The sequence below is a fragment of the Opisthocomus hoazin genome, chromosome 6 (assembly GCF_030867145.1).
Source record: "Opisthocomus hoazin isolate bOpiHoa1 chromosome 6, bOpiHoa1.hap1, whole genome shotgun sequence".
Classification (NCBI taxonomy): domain Eukaryota; kingdom Metazoa; phylum Chordata; class Aves; order Opisthocomiformes; family Opisthocomidae; genus Opisthocomus; species Opisthocomus hoazin.
The window spans coordinates 52434317-52455595 of NC_134419.1; the positions used below are offsets into that span (position 1 = coordinate 52434317).

The following is a 21279-nucleotide window of genomic DNA, read 5'->3' on the forward strand; positions in this document are numbered from 1 at the left end:
TAAGAACTGTAAAAGCATTCTGAATAAAGCATATGAAGATTTTGCCCTCTTCTTCTCTGGAAAACTCATAGCAGTTCACTTGTTTATCCTCCAACAAAAACAAACCATTCCATGAAACCTTCACTTGGTGAATTCTTTTCCACTGTTCTTGGTGTATTTCTGTTACAACAACTTTATTACTGCTTCAGCTATTGGTAGCTATTACTCATTTGAAGTCATTACCACTTTCCACTATGTTTAATATCCTAATGGGATATTATTAGCTGTTACTCCAATCCAGCCGTCTCATACTTCAACAAACTACAATCTCCTATGGAAGCTCCTTTTTTAAAAAAAAAAAACAAAAGTTCTAGCATCAGTCTTAACATTATGCAATATTTAATACGTATTGTCTCCAAAACTGTCAACCTGTTTCCTTCGACTTTTCCATACATTTCACACAGCAGAATTCTTGTCTTGAATTCTACTATCTACCCTGATCTATTTCCATAACAGCAATATTCTGATTAACACACTATCGAGATAATGCCCAAATGTTCCTGTGCAAAATCAAGCTCCCAAAGCCTCTACAATTTAACAAAAATCAGATGCTTCAGGAGTCAATGAAGGACTGAGGAATGTGGACACTAACAAGCACATGCAGCTACATGCCCTGGATCAAATATCTGACAATTTCAAATCAACAGCTATCACTGGATGAATTAATCCTTGCAAGCGAAACACTGAAAAGCATCTTACGGGAAGCATCCTGCAGTTCCAGAGGCATTTCTATTACAACTCATCAGTGCAGTACACCTTCCACTATGAAGTTGTTCTCAAGGGTTATTCACATTGTACCTGCAGGACTGGAATGAATGTTTTATGTCTCTATGGTTAAGCTTGGACACTGAAAGGCATATCTGATAATTTGCATTAACAATAGTATTTGTCAGCATTTTACAGTTAGGAACTCTATTTTTAAAAACATTCTCTCTGTGTAATTACATGCTTGAAATGCTTCCTGAAGAACTGATCTGGAGAGTTTCTGCTTTTACTTTGATGTTGAAAAATTGCTCCCTGTGAATCTGTGTCCTTGTTCATTTACACTTCCCCATTATATTTTAATCAACAATTTCTTTCCCTGATTGAGTCTTGCAATCCCCTGTAATCAGCAACGCATTGTTCTTCGGCACTGTACCAGTAAGCCCCTATAAGCTGGCCACAGAACACTCATTTTCTCACCTTGGCTGCTGTGGTAACAGCATACGTCTGAATAACCACCAGATTTACTAAAGCTTCTTACAGGCAGACTGAAATGAAACTGGCATTGTCTGGAATGTATCTAATTAGGACTGAAAATACATCCTTACTGAAAAAATGAATGCCAGGTTTTCCCCAGCACTCTCTCTGTGCTGACAGTCTGTATCTCTAAGGGATGGTGGAACTGACTATCATTTCACCAAACCTCAAAAAAACCCTCTCATGACAGTGTCTGAATAATGGTATTCATTAAGTAGAAAGCTGCACATGTTCTTTTTAATGAATTGATTTTTTTCTTTTTTAAAACCTCCTGAGCGTTTGTCAGGACTCTGCAATTGCTGGACTGTTGAATACATTCAAATATGGTTGAATACACTTCCAGCCACATTGATTTCTAAGGCAAGTGCATACATTGTTTAGGATAACGGGAGTTTCAGTACAGATGGAGGCAGGTTCTTATCCCATTTGTCATAACTTCTTCAATTCAGAGGAGGAGGAGATGGAGGAGGAGTACCTGCTCTTCGCTAACCACAGCTTCAGGTGCAGCCAGCAAGGTAATTTCTGATACTTGTTTTTTTCTTGCCCTGTCAAACTGAACTTGCAAAGCAGAAGTGGAAGACAGCACTGATAGAAATCTTGATATTAATACTGTCCACTTAGGTGTTGTGCAATGACTTACAATTTTACAGATGCACCGTGCACTTACATAGTACACGTACACTGTGCATATTATGTTATGCGTATGTACAGTCTCTTCAGATGAAAGTATTTTCCCCTCATGCTTCAGAAAGAAGTACAGGGGATATCATATCCTTTTCTTTTTTGAGTGACTGTCCACATACATATACACACATCACAGAGGGCTGTAAGAATATACTCTCAGAGCTTCCTGCAAAGCACTGTCCACGTCTTCACACAAACTGACTGAAGCTTTGTTACGCTCCTTGGTGCATTTCCCCAAAATTAAAAACTCCTTAAAGGAATAGTCATTCACGATCATCTAGACCTCAAGCCCAAGATGACTGGACATATAGAAGACTCAGATCTCACTGAGGAACAGACAGGAACAACTCTGTAATCTTAAAAAAGCAAGAGTCCTTGATTCACTAAGGGAAGGCAGGATGAGCAATGCAGGCATTAAATGAAACCTAACTGATCTAAAAAAAAAATTAGATGTCCTAACCAAAACTCTTTGCCTGGGTTCACTGAAACAGGAACTTATCAGAAGACCTAACAGAAAACTGGCCTCGGTCTGGTTTGTTTTGCCAGATAAATCTAACTCACATAAACTCCTCCTGCTCAGGGCAACATGATGTCTGTTTCAGGATCTCTCTTCAGTATATAAACAATTTCGTAATTGACAAGTGCAATAAGGATGAGACATTTTAAATACTTTGCACACTTGAATTCCTACTGAAACTGTTTAACTTACTCCCTGCAATATATTAACACTCACTAATATTTTTCGTATTCGAATCATAGAATGATTTGGGTTGGAATGGACCTTTGAAGGTCATCTAGTCCAAGCCCACTGAAATAAGCAGGGACATCTTCACTAAATCAGGTTGCTCAGAGCCCCATCCGACCTGACCTTGAACTTTTCCAGGGGTGTGGCATCTACCACCTCTACGGGCAACCTGTTCCACTGCCTCACCACCCTCATAGTGAAGAACTTCTTCCTTACAGCTAATCTAAATCCATCATCTTGTAGTTTAAAACCATTGTGCCTTGTCCTATCACAACAGGCCTTGCTAAAAAGTCGGTCCCCATCTTTCTTATAAGGCCCATTTAAGTACTGAAAGGCCACAATATGGTCTCACCGCAGCCTTCTCTTCTCCAGGCTGAACAACCCCAACTGTCTCAGCCTTTCCTCCCACTCTCCAGCCCTCTGATCATCTTTGTGGTCCTCCTCTGGACCCACTCCAACAGGTTCACGTCCCTCCTGTGCTGAGGGCTCCAGAGCTGGATGCAGTACTCCAGGTGGGGTCTCACCAGCGTGGAGTAGAGGGGCAGAATCACCTCTCTCGACCTGCTGCCCATAATAGTCTGTAATACATTTTTATATTTAAAAGAAAAGAGGAATCTGTTTTTTTCTTTCTTCTCAGCTGAAAAGACAATGTAGAAGACAAAGTTCCTTCAAAAAATGTATCTACGTTTTTATTAATGTTTAATTTTATTTAAAAACAAAATTGCTGAACATACAGATATCGCAGCTCAGTTGTTATATCATTTGAAATGGGATTTGTGGACTGAAGGTATTTGGGGGAAATTCTGCATCTGACAAAATTCTGTTTCAAATTTTAAACACAAGCTGTTCTGAAGAATTTTCTTGAACTTCAGGAAAAACACTAGGATAAGTATATTGATTGTGATTGTGTAGGATTGACAGAAATCAGGCTGTTGAGTCTTCCAGTGTGAAGATGACAAAACTTTAACAAGAGATTATCAGGATCACATGAAAATACTCTCAGTTTCCACATTCCAATAAAAAAGGTTAAGGTTGAAGAGCTACAACCAGATTTGGGTTTGTAGCCACAAGTTGATAATTAATGAAGTGAAAGAAGATCTTTATCAACCAAACATAAATAAGTATTTTTAAAGAACAGAACACATTTTTGTGCAACGTTCCAATCCAGTACTCAACGCCATTCTAGCCTTCCTGAGTTACAATTATGTGTGTTTCGTTGTAATCCAAATTTCCCAGATCAATTCAATCCGGATATGAGCTTGGGGGCATTGTTCACATACACGGTTCTAAATTCTCCTGAAAATGTCCAGGTGTCCTGAACTATCTTAGAAATGAATATTAAATGAACAAATAAAAAACTTACCCGAATCATCATGACTGAGCACCTGATGTTATGAATTGTATCATACACCTTCTTAGAAATGTCCACAAACTGGTTATCATCAAACTGATTCACCGTGTTCTTGCTTAAGCTCTCCAATGCAATATTTACTTGACTAATAAACTCTGGAATCACTATTTAAAGAAGAAAACACAAACAAAATTCAGTGAACACAAAAAGGACAAAACATTTTTCTTTCTGGCAAATTGCATCACATTGATTAAAACTTTGTTTGAAAAGAGCGTTATAGTAATAACACAATTAGTTTTTAGTGGGAACACATTTGTAATTTTCATCACAGAGATAAAAATGCATTTGGTAGGCACGTAAGCTGTGGATGGTTCTACAGTACAACAAAGAAGAAGAAAGTTTTCATAGAGGAGTCAGGGAAGCAAGCTGTAAAAACTTGCCAGTGATTTCAACACTAGTTTTACCCAAAGAGTCAGGATGAACAACCTGGTCCAAAGCTGGAACTACTATTCAACAGACTCTGCTTTCAGTCACAATGGAGACAAAACTACCAAAAGATTGATGCTTATTCTCCAAATTAACAGGTCCCACAATTGTAACCTATACTCACCAAGGCAGCGTACCGTGTTTGATTGAATCAAACAAATTGTAAATTTTGAATCAGTTTGATATTAACCTGTGCTTTACCCAGAATGTCCTGGAAATTTTCCTCTGGTGCTCCAAGGCCTTATTTTGCATGATGACTTGCTACCACTCTATTTCCCTTGATACTTCACATCAATTCAGAGCAAAGGAAACTCAACAGAATACAGACGGAAGAAAGAATGCAGCTGGAAAATCCATCATGCACACAAGGACCTCAAACAAGTACATCTGCAGTGACTCATTTCCTATCACTTGGAGACTGAAGACCCAGAAAAACCAGAAAGTAGAGGGACAGAACTCAACTTCTGTAACATGCAATATGAGTAACATATACCTGGTGGAACAAACTTTTTTTAAGGGAATGTGTTGGTTTCAAATACAAGTATAATATTTGTTCCACCCCTTCCTCCACAATTACACGCTATGTAATTCATAAACACACAAAAGCAACACTACCAATGTCACCGAAAATCTGGGAATGAAACCTCATAACACCAATGTAGTGTTAAAAGGCAGGCATTCTTTATTGCAGTGCTGGATGCATGGAGGATAATTCCACTGAACGTGCATATCTCATACTTTTCTTATGCAGTTTATATAGATCAAAAAATACATATTCATTAGGTTTCCCAATCCACCTATAATATGCATAGCCTATCTCTTTCATATTAAAATTAATTCCAAGAAGTCATTTCCATAGACTCCTCCCAGCTGCGCTTGTGCAGTGCCTCCTAGTGGTGGTCGTCAGGGGTCCCAAGATGAAGGCTTATCCTCTTCATCACAGTGTTCACTGATTGACCTTTGTTTCTGCGCAAACTCAGTTCTCTTCTTGCTCCCATTCACACAGTGGGGTCGTCTTGACCGGTTCTAGGTGACTTCTAGCCCCTATCAAAAACTAACCCCTTTGTATGGAGATGCAAGACTTTCTGCTTCAGTTAATTTACACAATAGATAGGTACTATAAATGCACCTGCAACTATTAGGTAATGCTATTTCTATTAAAAATCCCCTTCACCACTATTGTTTAACATTAATAGTTACCTAGAGACTAGACCCTCTGTTCTCAGACCTAATGTCCAGATGGGTAGGGCTGTACAAGGGACATAACAGCATTGTTCATGTTTATGGTTAACTGATTCCATCACCTTGGTTACACCAATACCTTAAGTACAAATCATTTCAGACAAATTTTTAAGTACATAATAAATTTTTATGCAGAGAAAGCTTCAGCTGAAGTCAACAAGACTTCTGAATTAGAAAACCTGGCAACATATGCTTTAAATATCAGGAAAGACACCACAATAATGCTCTAACCCCTAACTTTACATGGAGAAACCCACGTAACCCTTGGAGATATTTAAATTCTCTCTTAAATTACAGTAACTTCACTGTCTTCAAGCTCAGCTGTTTCCTTCTAGAGTGCAGAACAGTTACTTCATGTGTCAGTTCTGAGAAATAACAAACTTCAGTTCATTCAGTGGTAGTGGGAACGTTCATTTTCTTCTGTAAAATAGATCTCCAAAAGTGTGAGACAAGTAGATGCCATTTAATTTAAAACACAGGATATTTAAAATCCTTTCTTCCCTCTTCAGATTATCACTTGAATTACCCTACCTTCTGAAAAGGTCAGTGGGAAGAACAGATTTCTTAAATGGTATGGAAAAAAGACAAGGTACATTTGTCATTAGCAACCAAATGGAATAATTAGGGAGAGCAAGCACCTATTAATTTAGTGCTCTTTGAATTTTTTTTTTAAAGAAACACAAATCTACAATTTCAGAAGATGAAACTTTTTTTTTCTGTTAAGCGAAGATCTTAGCCCCTAGACTATCAAAATAATTGCAAGTGTGGCAATTTTGAACTAAACAGGCACCTCATACATTTACATGAAATTAAACATTCAGCTCTTCATATCCGTTGTAAAAATGCTGCAAAGGAGAATATAAGAAGTTTCCAGGAATTCAAGTTTTCCACGGCTTTAGTCAAAACCATGAGGCATTTTCCCAAGCCTCCAACATCCTCACTTCTCAGTTTATTGTACTCCAGATACTTCACTTACACTATTGTAAAGCACAGATTCCCTGCTTACGAACAGCATTTTCAGTTGCTCCTAACTGCCTGCAGCCTTCTTCTTCTACAGGACAGGTTATTTCTTCTCAGTTATCTATTCAGGCTCCACCCTGCACCCTATTCTTATTCCATATGCTTATTAATGGCCTTTTTACAGCTCCTTTACTCATTATCACAGTGTATTTGTTTGTCTGAATTAATACATCACTTATGAAACAGGATTTTACACAAATTTGTAGTCTATACTTCTGCATGCTATGGGTGGAGCCAGTGCTAAACCACTGGCTGCACCTGATCACAGAAACAGGATCTCAGTGGCTTCCTTCTGATAACATGTGTAAGATGGTCGCTTATCATCAATATAATTTTTACACACAGACAATCAAAACACAAGACTAAACTAATTCTAAAATATGTACATAATCGGCTAATGAAGTATAAAAATACATTTGGGCTATTATAAGGTTATGAAACAGTTCTTATTATTTGGTCATTTGTCCTGTACCTGATTGGATAATTCCTTCAAATCCAAGACTCCTTTCTTGACTGCATGTGATCTATTTCATTATTGAGTTCCCCACCAAATGACTAGTTAAAAAGAGGTTTTGGTGGGTATATGATTTCTTATCCATGGATCACTGGCATCAAAAATACTTTTACTTCATACACCCTCAAATGGTTAAGGCATCGCTCTGAAACACTGCACTAAGTGGGCTAGAATTACATTAATAACGTGCATCTTTGCTGTACTCTGCTTTATTTTTTAGGCACCCTAAATACGAATGAGAAGTGAATGCAGGTAAAAATTGTTTGGACAACATTGATATTTTCAATCTTTCAAAAGCAAAGAAAAATTAAACAAGTTGTAAGTAAAATGAAAAATTTCAAGTGTTCTACAATTGAGAAGTATTACTACATTTCTGTGATTCTAATATTAAAACATTTTTGAAGAATACTTACAAATTTTTATTTTAATTTTTGCTTTTTTTTTTCCCCCTCAACAAATTTCAACACGAACATCTGTAATCCTGTCTTTCCTGAATGGGAAGGTGTGGAAAGGAGGAGGATATTTTCAAAAAAAACCAATACTGCTCATAATTGTAATGTTGAAAGTCCCCAAATGGATTCACAGATTTCACACCACCATGTTCTGCTTTCTTCTTGAAATTACTTTTATTTGTTTTAAAATTCATCACGTCTTCCCTAATTCCTCTCTTGTCTTAAATAAACAATACTACTTGTCTTTCCTTGTAGGCCATGTCTTCTTCAACCTCTAATCACTTCTGCTTGATTTTGTCAACTTCAACCAAAACCAACTAATGAATCTTGTTTGTAGTTTAGTACCTGTCACGACCCAGCTCTTAATCAGAGGCTATCACATCTATATGTCAAAATTGCATGAGTTAATACAGCAAAAGTAAACTTCACTAATCACTTTATTCCAATTAGCAACTCTGTGCCTGTTATTTTTAATAACAAAACCATCAGGACAACAGGTTTTCAACTTTGCAGAAGGCCAGTGACAACAGGGGAATACATGAGCTGTTCTGCTTGCACCTTTTAATGAAGTTGCATTAAGTGATTAACATCACTTCATCAGCAATCAAGATACGTTGATACTGAAAAAGCAACAGTCTCCACAGCTAAAATGTCCACACATAGACAACACTCACCTAAATAATGTCTTAAAAAAACGAATACAACAGACATGGACTGACATGACCTCCTAGAACTGATCAAAAACATAATGACTTTTAAAAATTTTTTTCAATTCAAAATGTTTATGGTTTTTAATTTGAAAAAAAAAAAGGAAAAAAAATCCAACAAAAGCCCCGTTTCATTTATTTGACAAAGGCGGGAACAAGCCCAAGATGCTTCTAAATAAAAAATAAAACAAGAATTACTTATTTTTTATCATTCTTATAGTGAAGTACTGAAAATAAGACTATTTGGTTCTCTGCCATCTCTGCAGGACAACCCCCAGGTCCCACCCTTTGTGCTTATGTTGGAATGCTATAGGCAGGGTATGGTACCCCCTCTCAGTTCCACAGAATGCCACAGTTTCTCAAAGGATGTCAAGGGAGAGCAGATGTGGTGGATTACTGAATGCATATATATACAATTTTTCTCAAGAAAAATAATTTGTGGTCAATAACCAAACTTTCATCTACAATGTTTATCTATACGTATAAACACTGTGAGCAACTTACTGTATGGCGTACATAGACTGGAAAAAGGTTCAAGAGCTCCCACTAGAATGAAGACTGAAAAAACTACTCTTTCAAAGGCAGCTTTGAAATGGAAATGAAAACGCAGTGCTCAGATGAATGAATGAAGCTCTCTGTGGCAGACCTACAGATCCCAGCTACAAGTAGACTCTGCAAGACTGCCACAGCTATTGCTTGAATTTCAGTTCAATGACCTTTCAACAAAGGAGAAGACCCTTTGTCAGGCAATCAGCCATCCAGAGGCTTCTTTCCTCAAATAAAAGAGCCACGGGACTGTTTGGTAGGAGATACGAAAACATGAGCAGCCTTCCTAAAAAGTTTGTCTTGTCAATATACAAAAAAACGGAATACCCAGAGTGAATAAAAAGCTTCAACTAATGAAGCACTCAGAATGAAAATCACATCAAGGTTAGTACCTAAACTTCACCTCTAATATCAAAACAAGTAAAGACTGCAGGAGAACTTAACAAGAATGGCATGAGGAGGATTTGTTGTAAGAATGGGAATCTCCATGTTCCACAGTTAGCTGACGTAATCACTACGAAAAAGACTATTTTAAAAAAAAACAAATGTGGGTCAGACTGAGTGAAAAAATGGTTTGACTCCTGAAGATAATAAAATCAGGGTGGGTTACTATTCATGACTTAGGATTCTAACAGGAGGAAAAAGCCCCATGAGAACTTCCAAAAGCCCACCAGAAGACAGATTCGAACAAAGTAAGCAACAGCCAAAAGCATGCTCATGTAGGGTCTAAAAAAATGCTGCATGAACCTAATATGAGACTGTTATGATCACAAATCACAGAAATGATTTGCAGGTAGGGAAGTTGAAAGACATGAGTGCAAGCCAAGCCACATGTTTCAACCACTAAGCCTAACACCTTCTTTCAGCACACTGTGTCTTTCTATTAGCCTCCAAGCACGAAAGAACAGCCTCACTAAAATCTTGAAAACCATCCACCACTTAGGCAATAAGATGTCAGACAACAGAGGTTCAGGTCTTGATAATGACTGATACTTGCTGCAAGAAGATCTCAAATCACAGGAAGTGCTACAGGTCTCCAAACCAAGAGATATTTCAAGTCCTGAGATCAAAACTGGCTGGGCAATGCTGTAGCTCAAGGTATCAAAAAGTTATTCTTTTATTGCATCCATCTAGTTTTGTTTAGCACTGAGAAACCCCCACAGTAAAAGGAATAAATGTTTGAACTCTACCCTCCTGAGGGTGTGTTTTGATACTATATCCTGGAATTGTACACTATGTTCAACTGAACTGATCTCTAATTTATTCATGGAAATGAAAGATTTGCTTTAAGGATGTCCTTCATCTTTCAGCAAGAAGTTCAGATGAGTCCTCCTGCGGCAACATAAACAGAGAGTCGTGGCAAGTGGTATCTATCTGAAGTATTTTATTATCCCCCATAATCTGATCACCTAGCATGAAAGTCAGTGTGATGGGTATAGACAATTTGCTTTCAGAGGATTTAAATAGTTTTCCAGTTGCAGGAATTCAGCTAAAGTGAAGCATAAGCAAAGCGTGGTTGAAAAGATTAAAAACACAGTTACCATTTAAATGCAGGGTAATACCAGAGTAAATAAGAAATCTAGTTAATAACTGCACAGTCTTTATTCAGTACATCTCTATTTCATCTCACTCTGAGACTAAAGCATAGTTTGCACTTCTTAAAAATAAGCATTTGAAAATTTCCTCTGGAGCGGTATCTAAGAATTTCAGGTAGTAAGAACTTTGTATATCCGGTAACCTAATTTTACTGCCAAGTATTCTGCCTGTTCTTAATGTCATTTCAATCCAATATGGTATATGAAGAACTAATAAATAAACCAAATAAAAACCATGTAAGGCAAGGCAACTGTGCTGGCCAAGGCATACCATCTAAAATGCAAGGGCTTTTTCCGGCAGAATTTGAGTTACACCACCCAACGCATGCTATTTAGAATGGAATAAACTGTTTAATGACTGATGGAGACATCTTCACTAGATGCATTTAAAAATATATTTAAATAATAATGGAATTACTGAAAAAAACGATGATTCTGTACTCACTGCAAAAGGCTGAACTGAATAACATAAACAGTTTTTTGAAACTCCAATCATTTAAAACTGTCACTAATCCACATAACACAATGCTACTATGAAAATCAAGCTTTTTCTAAATTTGTTTCACTGTGGCACAGACACTTAACTTCAAGCCTGTATTTCTGTGATACAGTGTTACACTGGTGACCTTTAATTATAATACTGTATCAGATGACTTGCCAAGACATACATAGACATACATACATATATGAAAGAAGTAGAAGAGCTTTATGACCAAGTGCGCTTCATATATCCTTTCTACTTCTTTAAATACTACCATTCATATTTAATCACCTTTTTTTTTTTTTGTAACAAGCCTGTAGGCTGAATGGAGGAAAAGGGATTAACATTTTAGGAACTTCTAACACATGAAACACCTAGCTCATGTTCCTCTGCCAATCTCAATTCTAGGCCAGTATCTGAGAGAAAAGATCTCTGAATCGCCATTGTGCCTGTCCCACCCCCCCTTGAAGAAAAGAAGTTGCCTACTAAAAGCAAGATATAGTTAGTATTTGCTTTTCTTTAACTCAGACATAGGCCTACTAGAATAGTGAAAGCAGAAACTGTGCATGATCATTTTACAACACATTTTGCAACAAGCACTTACAAGGCTGTAAGGCTACTGGCACAATGAACATTATTAATTATTGGCAGTTTTATTATTAATGAATGAAAATCCAGTAAATTGCTGCTTTTAAGTTAGAAAAGGTCCTAATTTATCCCTCTCGAACACATCCATTGCAGAGATTCAACTTCCTACTTGGAAATAAAAGGGATATTTTGGAGTAAGACATACAAGTTTAGACTTTGAAAAGACTGACCTTTGAAAAGGTCATTTAGCAGATATGTAAAGTCATTTTAAAATGTTCAAAAATAATTATCTCTTTTGAACTAAAATAGAAAACTTATAAAGCCTGATCTGGATAGAAGTACTGAAAAGATGACAGAATTCACCTCATGCAGTAAATTCACCTTTGTATTAGAGTCAACATATTTCAGAAACAGACACCCTGGAACATGGAATATATTCTTACTCCATGTGCAATAAAACCCAAGTTTTGGCTAAGCCTGCTTATTTTTCCTTCGAGGAAAAGAAGGTTATCAGGAGTAGTCAACATGGATTCACCAAGGGGAAATCATTCTTAACCAATCTGACAGCTTTCTACAATGGCATGACTGGCTGGGTAGATGAGGGGAGAGCAGTGGATGTTGTCTACCTCGACTTCAGCAAGGCTTTTGACACAGTCTCCCATAACATCCTCATTAGGAATGAATGGCAGAGCTCAGAGGGTTGTCATCAGTGGCACAGTCTAGTTGGAGGTCTGTATCTAGTGGTGTCCCTCAGGGGTCAGTACTCGGCCCTGTCTTGTTCAGCTTGTTCATCAGTGACCTGGATGAAGGGACAGGGTGTACCCTCAGCAAGTTTGCTGATGACACAAAGCTGAGATGAGTGGTGGATATACCAGAAGGCTGTGCTACTATCCAGCAAAACCTAGACAGGCTGGAGAGTTGTACAGAGAGGAATCTGATGAAGTTCAACATGGGCAAGTGCAGGGTCCTGCATCTGGGGAGTAACAATCCCATGCACCAGTACAGGCTTGGGGCGGACCTGCTGGAGAGCAGCTCTGTGGAGAGGGACCTGGGTGTCCTGCTGGACAAGCTGACCATGAACCAACAGTGTGCCCTTGCTGCCAAAAAGGCCAAAGGGATCCTGGGGTGCAGGACCTGTGGCCAGCAGGTCCTCTACTCTGCCCTGGTGAGGCCTCATCTGGAGTACTGTGTCCAGTTCTGGTCTCCCCAGTTCAAGAAAGAGAAGGAACTACTGGAGAGAGTCCAGCTACCAAGCTGATGAGAGGACTGGAACATCTCTACTACAAGGAAAGTCTGTGGGAGCTGGGCTTGTTTAGCCTGAAGACGACAAGGCTGAGAGCGGATCTTATAAATGCTTATAAATATCTCAAGGGTGGGTGTCAAGAGGATGGGGCCAGACGCTTTTCAGTGGTGCCCAGCGACAGTACAAGGGGCAATGGGCACAAACTGAAGCACAGGAAGTTCCGTCTGAACATGAGGAAGACCTTCTTTACTTTGAGGGTGACAGAGCACTGGAACAGGTTGCCCAGGGAGGTTGTGGAGTCTCCTTCTGTGGAGATATTCAAAAACTGCCTGGACGAGGTCCTGTGTAGCCTGCTCTGGGTGACCCTGCTTCGGCAGGGGGGTTGGACTAGACGATCCCCAAAGGTCCCTTCCAAGCCCTACGATTCTCTGACTCTATGATTCCATGCTTACTGTTACATCCCAGAAATGACTGATTGGCAGTACCCTGGCCTATGTCCTGAGCTTGTAACTCTTAGTGCACCTTCTCCTTTCCTTGACAGCAATCCAAGCATCTTCAGAAGATCCCCAAAGCATTCATGCTTCATCAAAAAGAAAAAGCAATTCCATAAAACAGTCTGTTGCTCAGTAAGGTGGATATTTTTGTAAACATACATATTGTAATATACCAGTCACAACCCATGTAAGCATTGTGCACACAAACACAATGATTTTTTTAAAAAAGAAAAAATGAAAAAAAATTTCTTTGTCTTTTGTCTGATAGATTACAATTTTTCAGTCTTAGAAGACTGGCTTCATTTGTTTTCTTGAGTATCACAGTAATGCCTTCTCTACCAATTTAGACTCCATCTCTGTAACTTTCTGTTCAACGGCATAAACAGTGTATGCACACACGTACACACTCATATCTGTGGAAGACGAGAAAAAAAGAAAGATTTGAGAGATACTACAATCTCTTTGTCTTACTGCTTACAACTGGAAAAAAGAAAAATTAAATCAGAGGGAAGAGAATTAGCAGTTCACAAGAATGGAGGATAATCTGGAGAGATGTTCACTCTTTAACCTGTTTTTAGTGCTTGATTCTATTATCAAGCAATATCAGCATGATAGCAGGCTAGACTCACTGATTTTTTGCTAATTTTATGTCAGGATAGACAAAGCACTCTGATTTTTAATACCTAGTATCTGATTTAATTTCCAAGTAAAAACTGTTTCTAGCACTTGATTCTGTTATCAATCTATATCAGCTTGATAGCAGGCTAGACTCCATTTTTTCCTAATTTTATGTCAGGATAGACAAAGGACTCTCTGATTTTTAATACTTAGTATCTGATTTAATTTCCATTTAAAAACTGTTATAGTGGGTAGGATGTGGCAAGTTACTGTTTTCATTTGGAGGGTAAGGAAGATGGATAATTTAATTTAAGCTTGTACAAGTACTGGGGAGAGCTTACTAGAACAAAAAAATCAATGGACAAACACTAAATATCTGTCACTAAATATCTCTAAGCATCTCTGAGCTCTGCTTAGTGAAAAGTCACAGAAAAACAACTGTATATTTAAGTGCAAATTTATATTCTCATCCTATAAGCTTCCACAAAACACAGCTTATGGCGCATGAAGATACTGACTTCTCTGGAAAAACATAGACTTATTTTATTAAAATTAATTGACAATTGTTTCTTACATTGAAGACATACTGGTAACATTTGGACAGTTCTCACACTACAATGCCTGAAAGCCTTAGCCCAGAGCGGGTGCCTCTCATCTGCTGCAGTGCTCTGAAAATGCTAATATAAGGGGAATGCCTGACAGAAGAAACTAGAGATGAAATAAAAAGCCACAGGGCAAGGGGCAAAGGCTTTCCATGGATTAAAAGCTAAAAGCAACAGGAAATAAATCTGAAGTGAAAGGCAGCTCCTCTAAGCAGTGAGAAGTTAAGCATGTGGTGCCTCAGCAGATCAGCAGGGGTGAAGACTGTTATTCATAGACACTTTCACATTCACATACCTTTAAGAGTCATCTAGGCATGAGAAGGAGATAGTATCCTTCATTCTCTTAATGCCTTCAGCACAGATCAGTGGACAAAAATATATCCCTCTGCTAACAGATACAGTAAAAGTCATGGAGTTTTAAATTAATACTGTAGCGAAGATGGACATTTTTAAAGTAACAAAGCTAGACTCCTTCCTGTCACACTCAGTAATTAAATGTCTTTAAGATTGCAAAAATCTCCAGACATACTGGGGAAAACCAGGCAGCACAATTCGAGATAGGTTTTACTCCAGTTAAGTGTAAGACATAGTAACAAATACGTCTGCCTCTCAAATCGGAAGGTGGGAAAGGGAACAGACATTGGATTCAATGGCAAAACAGGGCAGGGCTAGCTGTTTTCTGTGTGTTGCCCTTCTCTGAACACTCTCCCAAACGTCTCCAGAAAAACTCTAAATTGCTACACCTGCATAAAGACAGAGCAGAAACAAGAAAGGGATTTAGCATTTGCTACCTTACATAAACATAATAATCACTGATAGTACATCTTCTGAAATAGTTACCTCTAGTTCCACTTTCTAAGGAAAACAGGTAATAGTGCACAGTTTGAAATGGTCCAGAAAAGGCTCTTTATAACTGCAAGGATCACAACAACTTGAACATTACCAAGCACTTGCAAAGCAGAGGAGCATCTACTATAAGGTATCTGATGTAAGACTTCTCTTTTTGTATTGAGCAATGCTTATTGCACGGGAATCCTCCTAATAGAAATGAGTCACCATCTTCACAACAGGGCAGCTTTTCTCACTCGCACAATAGCACAGAATGCTTGTTCCTACACCTTGCCACAAATCTGTAGACAGAGCATAAAAATAAATTGCATCATTTTGGAAAGAAACAAGTCTGTGATGCTTGCACCAGACTTCTCTAGGCTTTGCTTACTGAATGAACTCAATAGCACAAGGATTTTGCTCTAGACCGCTTTATCTCAGGTTGACATTTGTTAATTACTGCACTGAAGGGGCACGCAACCTTCCTAAGCTGCAAGGTTGACTACTACTGCATTCTGGCCCCAATTACTACACAACACCCTACTCACCAGAACAAACATCAAGTGAATGCTTGAATCTAAGCATATTTGTTTTGATATACAGGACTGGTTTTAAAATGGTATTTTAAGGATTTCTTGAATCAGAGCTTAAACTATAAAATTATCTAAAAAATTTAAAGATCATTCAACTAAACAAGGTCAGAAACTGCAACTGAGACACTTCCTGCCCTTTATAAAAGTAATGTTTCCATTAAATAGACTTTCTGAGGGGAAAAAGAATGATCCAACTCAGCGACAAACTGAGAAATCAAAATTCTCCAAGTAACTTTTTAATTGAAAAATGTTTAAATTCTTTTCCAAACAAACATGCAATACTGACCAATACAATGTTACCTCATTTTCTCCATCCTATTGTACTCTCCTTGGGGTGTAAATATAGGCACTTTTCAGGCCCTACTTTCACAGCAGGGCAAGAGACATCTCAACTTAGACAAAAGTCACCAAACACAGAAATAATAAATGAAACAGAACGAAATTATTTAACCCTGCCTCAGGACTCCAAGAGAGACCCCCTCTGTCAAAAATGAGTAAGCTGTTACTTCAGTCTGTTATACACATAGACTGGCATGCATGTTTTCAGTAAAACACTAGAACTAAATATACAGCACTTCGACTAGTGGTTCATGCCAGTACCTGTCACATCTTATTTCAGTTTGACTTGCAATATTGAACTGCCAATGCAATCCTGCAGTACTACATACTTTCTACAGAGAAAAAGGCAGAAAATCCATTTATTTTAAGGGGAGTAAATCTAGGCCATAAATCTGCAAAGGAATCCTTACTTTGTACCTGAACATAAGCTCGGTTTGTATGATCCTTCTTCATATTTCTCATTATCAAGCCACTTTTCTTAGCAGTTTCTATAACCCTTTGGGGGTTTTTGGTTCTTATTTTATATCTAAAGGACAAAAATGAAACATGCTTTTGTTTTTCCTTTGCATGCCACACTGAATTTCATGCAATTAATAAAAGACAAAATAGAGGAATATAAAGGCAAGACCCTTTACCCACCAAAAAGCTGGTTTTATTTCCATTTTCAGTGATTCATTTCAAGACACTGCACAGAACGTCTCTTTCGCAATGGCAAAAATAGTAAAATGTCAGTTTCATAAATAATGTTTCAGAGTAGAGATGATGCTGTACCAAACATGACAAGAATGAATTTGTCTACACAGAAGCATTCAGCAGTGGGTGTATACTGTCCTGAGTGAGTACAAAACATAACGTGCTCGAGCCAAATGTATACCTGTAACAGAAGACCAGCCTGCATCCAACAGTCTCAGTTACTGAAAAAAGGGCCACACCAGACAGAATATGTGAGCAGTAACTACAGTCCTTCTGCTTATCTCTTGGTAGAAGGGTAAAATTTAGAAAGGCACATAGGTAGGTGTGTGTGAACAGGAACAAGAACACTGCAGACATCTCTACTCAAGGCTGCTAGAAACCAGAAAACAAGACTGCTACATTTGTTGCCTTTGGCAGTAGAAATATATCCCTATAAAATGAGCTGCATCTTTGACATATGAATGATTTATTTCCCAACTGCAGTTTATTTTGTATCTGTAAGATTAACTTAAAGAATCAAAACAAATGTGAATGTTACCATTGCTACAGTCATTCACAAGACATAGCTATTTAAATGGGTATTAATTGAAGCAATCACCCTATAGGGACAGAAAGAATTGCTTTCCAAGTAGTAAGCAAGGGCTTCCTATGAAAACAAGGGAATGCTAACAAGCAAAGGTGGACTGAATCTGCAGGCATAGAGAAAGAACTGCAGCAACAATAGTCTTCAAATTTCTCTATTTATCACCCTAACTAGAAAAAACAAACAGTGTACCAGAAATGAGAACTAGTGGCTATGACTATAGTGTTCTGAATGAGAGCCTTCAAAGCAGCCAAAAGATACACTTTGTCTCCTCTCTCCATCTTGCTTGCTTGCAGACAACCTGCAGTATTCTAAATGACTATGCCTATATTTTTGGGCTAGAACATTCTCCAACAGTACTTGCGAATGTGCTTCTGAGGATGTGAGGTCCAACAGTCGTGAGCTGTATCTTGAGAAATGGCTTTTTCACTGTATAAACCAGTATCGTACAGTGCACATGCAAACACTCTGTACAGTTGAGGACTTCTGGTCTCATTAAAAGCTCCAAATCATGCGCAAAGTTCAATTTGCCAAGCTTGTATTCTGTTTTTAAAAAAGTTTCCAGATATGAAACATAGGAAATCGTTCCATTCAAAGATCTCCAGAGATGAGTGAACTCTTTATATGATCTGCTGCTCATGGAGTACTTATTCCTGCTGCGCTAATATTGACCAAAATTCATTTATCTAGGTGCTGTTCCTAATACCAAGTCAAAAGAACATTAGTCCATAATCTTTTAAGCATGATACTGAAAGGTTAGATAAAATTCAGTTCTCTTGTCTAATTAATCGTTTATCTTAATACAGATCTCATCCAAAACAGCTCACTTATTAGAAAACAACCATAAAGAAAAAAAAAAACAAACAAAAAACAACCTGCCCAAAAAACTTGACCTTGAGGCCAGGAATCGCAGGGAGAACTTCCACAACATTTAAATTCCAAGGGACGTCAAACTTCAAAGTCCTATCTCAACAAAACTTACCATACAAACAAAACAAGAATAAAATTTCCATGAGGCTGACAAGCAACAGATTTCATGAAGGATCAGGAAAACAGAATGCCTAAATCTGAGTTAACTCAAGTCATCCTATAAGGAAGAGAAATAGGAAAAAACAACCTTAAGCCTCGCAGTTAGTAATATACTAAATCCTGTATTATCCCCACAGCATGTCCTTCAGTGACGGGGGAAGGCAGAAGACTGGTGTCGGAGAAGTGGCTATTATGCACTTGGTGCAGGGAAGTTTTCATGTATTATGGTGGTGTTCTGTCAGGACGCACCAGTGTAATTCCAGAATCTCAGAAAACGTAACTAGGCCAAACTTTCTCACTATTCTAACCATGTTGTCAGTAATTCAGTCTTCAAAACATTAGCAGTAAACAGCAATTTAAACATTTCCTTTTGAAATGCAGCCATTTATTTTGGTAGATTACCAGAAACATTGTCAGAAATCTGGTTACCAGTGGGTGTAGTCTCAAGTTACAAAACCTGAAAGTAATTGAATTAGCCAGAAGGGATAATCCTGCACAAGATTCCCAGCTTTCTTTAGCCTAAAGACCAAAAAATTGCAAATCACATTGGGAAACATTAGAAATGAACACTGTTTTTCTTAAGCAGATTCAGATAATTTGTTTCTGAGATATAAGTTAGCAAATCACAAAAACATAAAAGACAAAATTACTTCTGGCAAAACGTATTTGGTTAAAAGGTCACACTACTTTTTAGTAGTGTGTCTACTACAATAGTAACTTGGAATAAAAGAAATCATTTAGTCAATAAGAGTTATATTTCATGGAAGATTGCTGACATTTAAAAAGCAAGCACAAGAAAAATATACCTCAGTACCCAAAATCCTCAAGTTCTTAATTACAGCGAAATACCAGCAAACACTGTCAACTCCAGAAAAGATATTTATCTGAATGGTGCCATAAAAATACTGAGTCTAACTTTAATATTAATAAACAGCCTCAAAATGATTCAGAAAACATCGCCTCGTGACAAAGTTTGTGCATCTTACTTGCTGTCTTTGCTGTAACACCTTAGTGTACTCGTGTACACAAACGTCCACTGGCATCCCACCTGTTCCTTACTGTTCAATAGGATAATCAACAAGGGTAAAACTCAGTAAATAAGAACTGGGACACATGGGTTTTGAGACACAATCAGCAGAGTAAGTGGCAACCACTACAGTGGTTTCAGGGGATTTGAAATTAGGACCTAAATGCTGAAGCCTGTGGTATAAGCAAACACACAGAAACTTCCATTACTAGAACATGGTACTACTGAAATTGTTTTAAATGAAAAGTGAGAAAGGAATGTTCTATATTTAAGAAGTATGTTCAATTATAGTATTTAATAATTTGAAACCAAATTGCAGAAAGTAAAATAACATTGGGTAGCTCTTTTGTGGCCAAGGTAACAAAAACTCAAGTGATTCTCTCTAGACTTCAAGCTAAATTTTATTACCAGGTGTGGCCATGGGTTTTTGTGTTATTCACGGGCTTTTAGCCTTTTTGAATTATTTTGTAATTGCCTATTCTTTGAAAACTGGCAACTTCTTCTAGTATACCTTAAGTCACCATACCACAACCATGACTCACAGCCACCCCGAGGCCAAAACACACTCACGTCCCTGCAAGAAGACAAAGATGAGCTGGAAGTACAGTTCCCAGTGCTGAGATACAGCCTGGAGTACCTGCTACCATACTGATACCACCTGTCAGTCAGTTCCAAATTTGGACAATTTGGGGCTTTTCCTATTACTTTCCTGACTACATTGAGAGCATACGTCATTCTTAAACTTACAGACACCTGCATTTCAATATGTAAGTTTGCTACCTTTTGAGATCATGATCATGCTACCTGGTAAGAATATGTGTATAAACCTTACCCAAAGTGTTTTATCTTGGTGGTCCTATTTGTAGTGCAGAATAGTTTCCAGATTAGGGAGCAAAATAACTGCAATTAGAACAACTTTAAGCAAACCAACCTTTGTACATACAAACACAGTAAGCACATTTATCACATAATAAAGCATCTAACTATGTTGTAAATACAACTGCAAATCCAAATTAGCAATCCAATCTCCAGACTCACAGATGTCTGTTTTTATTACAGATGAGCTTTCAAAGAGTTCCTGTCACAAGTGTTGAAGTATAAGCTCACCACCTGACTGAGCTGAAGAAGGCTGAGGAAGAAGACTTTATAACAAAGGAATCCAGGGCAGAAACTACTAGAATTCTGGGTGTAATGAAAGATGTGAATTATCATATCCTTCTCTTGTTGCTAGCAGCAAAGAAGCCCTCTGGACACCTGGCTTTCCTGAAGGTGAAGATGTACCAGAAGAGAAGTTTTCAGTCTTGGGACACTCAAACATTTTGCACACACTCCTCTAAAGAAAATAATGGCAATTAGAGTTACAAGAAAACACAGCACACCTTTCTCTTGTAGAAGACAATGGCGCTGTGCTTGAGCACTTTCATTCATAAAAAAGGCTTAGGTCTGGATAAGGAAATTCAGGAACTTGCACCTAGTTCTACTGGCTCCTGCTTGCTATGGGTTTGAGAAGGCTCAGGTTCCCTAAACTTGCCTTAAACCAC

General features: G+C 38.0%; 1 protein-coding gene across 2 annotated transcripts in view; it reads right to left on the bottom strand.

Annotated features, from left to right (window-relative positions):
• CTNNA3 (catenin alpha 3) overlaps positions 1-21279 on the bottom strand; it is a 577723-nt gene that overhangs the window by 98765 nt on the left and 457679 nt on the right. For both annotated transcript variants that reach the window (XM_075423092.1, XM_075423093.1), the window contains one exon: positions 4071-4222. In XM_075423092.1, the coding sequence (XP_075279207.1) occupies positions 4071-4222 (152 nt within the window). The remainder of the gene's footprint in view (positions 1-4070; positions 4223-21279) is intronic.